At 39.9% G+C, this 5,184-nt stretch overlaps 1 protein-coding gene across 1 annotated transcript; it reads left to right on the top strand.

Annotated features, from left to right (window-relative positions):
• Window positions 1-290: 290 nt before the first annotated feature.
• On the top strand, window positions 291-4,476 carry LOC120082837 (LRR receptor-like serine/threonine-protein kinase GSO1). The gene is made up of 2 exons (XM_039038170.1): window positions 291-3,930; window positions 4,014-4,476. Exons 1-2 carry the CDS (start codon window positions 522-524, stop codon window positions 4,385-4,387), a joined length of 3,783 nt encoding a protein of 1,260 aa, XP_038894098.1. The 5' UTR covers window positions 291-521; the 3' UTR covers window positions 4,388-4,476.
• Window positions 4,477-5,184: the final 708 nt, after the last annotated feature.

Below are 5,184 nucleotides of genomic sequence, written 5' to 3'. Positions count from 1 at the left end.
AACACATTATAACAAGCAAACCCACCATCTTCCTCCTTCCAACCACTGTACTTCTAATTATAATTGCTCAAATATCAATATCCCTTTTTGTTTAATTTTATAATATTTCCCTTTCTGACTCACCCTTTTGACCTTGGCTTCATTCTATTTATTATTATGGAATTATGAAAACAGAGCATGTACTTATCTGATTCTGATCCTTTCTTGGAATTTGAGCGTCTGAAAATGAAGATTATTAATGGCACAGTACAAATCCGCCGGTCATTTATGGCATTTCCCTGACAGGCAGATTGATTGAGTTTCTCCCAACCATTTACATATACAGCAGCTATTATTATTGTCTGTAGAGTTCGAGAAACAGTGCTTCTCTTCCATGCAGCGCCGCTCTTTGCCTCTTCCCGTTTCTCACCACGCGTCTTTCATAAGCACCGCCCAAATTTCTACTCTTCTTGAAGATATATAGTTGTGTTCATCTATTGAAGTCTTTCTAAGAACAGGGTATTACTTGCATTTGGAGCAGAATGGCGGATTCTTCTGCTCTGTTTTTACCGTTTGTTCTTGTGCTCTGTTTTTTTGTGTGCTCTGTTCAGTGCGATGGGAATTTGGATGGTGGGTCGAGTTTAAATGTGCTTTTGGAAATTAGGAAGTCGTTCGTTGATGACCCTGAAAATGTTTTGGAGGATTGGTCTGAGGGTAATCCCAATTTCTGTAACTGGAGAGGGGTTTCTTGTGGGTCTAACTTGGCAGATAGCTCGGTTCAAGTGGTGGGACTTAACCTTTCTGACTCGTCACTCGGTGGGTCTATTTCACCAGCACTCGGTAGGTTACAGAACCTGCTCCACCTTGATCTTTCCAGCAACGGTTTAATGGGTCCCATTCCAACAAACCTCTCGCAACTCCATTCGTTGGAATCTTTGCTTCTTTTCTCTAACCAACTCAGTGGGCCGATTCCAACTGAGCTGGGCTCGATGACGAGTTTACGAGTTATGCGAATCGGTAACAACGGACTTACTGGTCCCATTCCTTCTTCATTTGGAAATCTTGTGAATTTGGTTACTCTTGGTTTGGCCTCGTGTAGTCTTAGCGGTTTGATACCTCCCGAACTCGGACGACTCGGCCGAGTTGAGGATTTGGTTCTGCAGCAAAATCAACTTGAGGGTCCGATTCCGGGCGAGCTTGGAAATTGTTCGAGCCTTGTTGTCTTCACTGCTGCTGGCAACGGTCTCAATGGATCGATACCGAAGCAATTGGGTCGTCTCGAGAATCTCCAAATTCTGAACCTCGCTAATAATACTCTCTCCGGTGAGATTCCGGTGGAGCTTGGGGATCTCGGTCAGCTTGTGTACTTGAATCTAATGGGAAACCAACTCGAGGGTTCAATTCCAGTATCACTTACTGAATTGGGTAATCTTCAGAATCTTGATTTATCTATGAACAACCTCTCAGGAGGAATTCCAGAGGAGTTGGGCAATATGGGAAGCTTGGAGTTCTTGGTTCTGTCGAACAATCTTCTTTCTGGTGTCATCCCAAGAAAGTTGTGTTCTAATGCTTCCAGTTTGCAGCACTTGTTGCTATCTCAGATACAAATATCCGGCGAGATTCCGGTGGAGTTGATACAATGCAGATCGCTGACGCAGATTGATTTGTCTAACAATACACTGAATGGGTCGATTCCTAATGAGTTTTATGAATTAAGGAGCTTGACTGATATCCTCCTTCATAACAACAGCTTAGTGGGTTCAATTTCACCGTCGATTGCAAACTTGAGCAATTTGAAGACTCTTGCTCTGTATCATAACAATCTGCAGGGTGATCTCCCGCGTGAGATTGGAATGCTTGGGGAACTTGAAATTTTGTACCTCTACGACAATCAGCTTTCAGGGAAAATTCCTTTCGAGTTGGGGAATTGTTCAAAGTTGCAGATGATTGATTTCTTTGGGAATCGGTTCAGTGGAGAAATTCCGGTGAGCATTGGAAGATTGAAGGAACTGAATTTCATTCATCTCAGGCAAAACGGACTCGTGGGTAAAATTCCCGCCACTTTGGGCAACTGCCATAAACTTACTATATTGGATTTGGCTGACAATCGTCTTTCTGGTGGGATTCCTTCAACATTTGGTTTTCTTAGAGCTCTGGAGCAGCTTATGCTTTACAACAATTCTCTTGAAGGTAATCTTCCTCGTTCATTAATCAATTTAGCAAACCTTACAAGAATAAATCTATCCAAAAACAGGTTGAATGGGAGCATTGCTCCACTGTGTGCTTCCCCATTTTTTCTTTCGTTCGACCTTACAAACAATGCGTTGGACGGCGAAATTCCTTCCCAACTGGGAAACTCTTCCTCCCTTGAGAGGCTGAGATTAGGGAACAATCAATTCTCCGGTGAAATCCCACCAGCATTGGGGAAGATTCGTGAACTATCATTGCTGGATTTATCTGGGAACTCTCTTACAGGGTCTATTCCAACCGAGCTTTCATTATGTAGGAAACTGACTCATCTGGATCTTAACAATAACCTTCTTTCTGGAATTTTACCAATGTGGCTAGGTAGATTGCCTCAATTAGGAGAGATTAAGCTCTCTTTCAATCAGTTCACTGGTCCATTACCTTTAGAGCTATTCAATTGTTCCAAACTGATTGTGCTATCTCTTAATGGAAATCTACTTGATGGAACATTGCCTATGGAAATTGGTAACCTGAAATCACTTAACATTCTCAACCTTGATGATAACCAGTTTTCGGGTCCCATTCCTTCAGATATTGGTAAGCTAAGCAAATTATTTGAGCTTCACATGTCGAGAAACGGTTTAGATGGGGAAATACCATCTGAGATTTCCCAACTACAGAATCTTCAGAGTGTATTGGACCTCAGTTACAATAATCTGACTGGTGAAATTCCATCCTCTATTGCTCTGCTGTCTAAACTAGAAGCACTTGATCTATCTCACAATGAACTGACCGGAGAAGTCCCTGCAGATATTAGTAAGATGAGTAGCTTAGGCAAGCTGAACCTAGCTTACAACAAACTAGAAGGAAAACTGGACAAGGAATTCTCACATTGGCCAGTTAGTGTATTCCAAGGAAACCTTCAGCTTTGTGGAGGCCCTCTTGACCGTTGTAATGAAGCTTCTTCGAGCGAGTCATCGAGTCTGAGCGAAGCAGCTGTAATAGCCATATCTGCAGTTTCGACTTTGGCAGGAATGGCAATTCTAGTGCTTACTGTTACCCTTCTCTATAAACACAAACTAGAAACCTTCAAAAGATGGGGTGAAGTGAACTGCATTTATTCATCTAGTTCTTCCCAAGCACAGAGAAGACCTCTTTTCCATAATCCTGGTGGAAATCGAGATTTCCAATGGGAAGAAATCATGGAGGTCACAAACAATTTAAGTGATGATTTCATTATCGGCTCAGGTGGCTCGGGAACAATCTATCGAGCTGAATTGCTAACCGGTGAAACTGTTGCCGTAAAGAAGATATCGTGCAAGGATGATCTTTTATCAAATAGAAGCTTCATAAGAGAGATGAAGACACTAGGAAGGATAAAGCACAGGCATCTAGTGAAACTGCTTGGATATTGCATCAACAGAGGAGATGGCTCAAATCTTTTGATCTATGACTACATGGAGAATGGAAGTGTTTGGGATTGGTTGCACCAACAACCAATCAATGGGAAGAAGAAAAAGAAGCTTGATTGGGATGCAAGATTCAGGATTGCTGTTGGATTGGCTCAGGGATTGGAATATCTCCACCATGATTGTTTGCCCAAGTTTATCCATAGGGACATCAAATCAAGCAACATCCTTCTTGATTCCAATATGGAGGCACATTTAGGGGATTTTGGTCTAGCAAAAGCTCTCGTCGAGAGTTACGACACTGACACTGAATCGAAAACATGGTTTGCCGGTTCTTATGGCTACATAGCTCCAGGTAACACCATTTTCTACTCACTTGATTTCAATGTTTGCAGTATTATTGTCAGTTGATTGACATTTCCCATTTCCATTTTCCAGAGTATGCTTATTCTCTGAAGGCAACAGAAAAGAGTGATGTTTACAGTATGGGAATTGTACTGATGGAGCTCATAAGTGGGAAAATGCCTACTGATGAAGCTTTTGGTGTGGATATGGACATGGTAAGATGGGTAGAAACACAGATTGAAATGCAATGTTTAGCTGATAGGGAGAAGTTGATAGATCCTTGTTTGAAGCCGCTATCGCCTGATGAAGAATCTGCAGCATTTCAAGTTCTTGAGATAGCTTTGCTATGCACTAAAACTGCCCCACAAGAAAGGCCAGCATCAAGGCAAGTTTGTGATCAGCTCCTGCATGTTTATAATCCTAGAACAGTTTGTTATGAGAAGATGAAGACAGATCCATATTCTTGAGAAGTAGGTTAATGGGTCAAAAATCAGTTTGATATCAGAGCAATGATTTTTCTTTTTTGTTATAAGAAAGAAATTTATGATATCTTTAAATAGAGAGTTTCACTTGTAATGTTCAAGTATCCATTAATATGAAATGAACATTCTTAATTCTTAATTCTAAAGAACTATCAAGCAAAATTCAATGATGAATCATACAAAATATTGGATTTGACAATGAAACTTTAAAGCTCATAAACCAAACATTAAAAGGCAAAATCACACTTCTGAACAATGCATCCATAGGTAAATAATAGTTTCATATTTTAAACATGTATGGGATTAGGACAAAAATTGAAGCCATATTGATTGCATTCTCCTATCATCCATAAATCTGTTTACACTAGATGTATCAGCAGGTTTTGACAAGTTGACCTCGGTTTAAATGTATAGGAGCTGACGTTGAACCTTACATGGATATGATATATTTTCTATTTATTCAGATTGACCTAGAGTTTCTTATTCTCCCCAAGCTAATTGTGCGTGTATTAATTATAAATAATCACTTGGAGAAAGAAACTTTTATTAATTATTAAAAGAGAAGCCCTTTCCAACCTTTCAATATACATATCCTCACTTTTAAAGTGGGTCTAACTATCTAGTTTTTCTTTCTTAGCTAGGTCTTTCTAGAAAACATTATCGGTTTTTGATCTAAAAAGTTTTTTCCTTTAAAAGTAACCTCATTTTTAAAATCTATTTTTTTAACCTCTTTTCCAACTTTGAGACTTTAAGTGGATGGATCCATCACGTAAAAATATAAT

Source organism: Benincasa hispida, chromosome 8, assembly GCF_009727055.1.
Source record: "Benincasa hispida cultivar B227 chromosome 8, ASM972705v1, whole genome shotgun sequence".
Taxonomy (NCBI): Eukaryota; Viridiplantae; Streptophyta; class Magnoliopsida; order Cucurbitales; family Cucurbitaceae; genus Benincasa; species Benincasa hispida.
The sequence above is the reverse complement of the archived record's forward strand: the minus strand, read 5'-3'. Positions and strand labels throughout refer to the sequence as shown.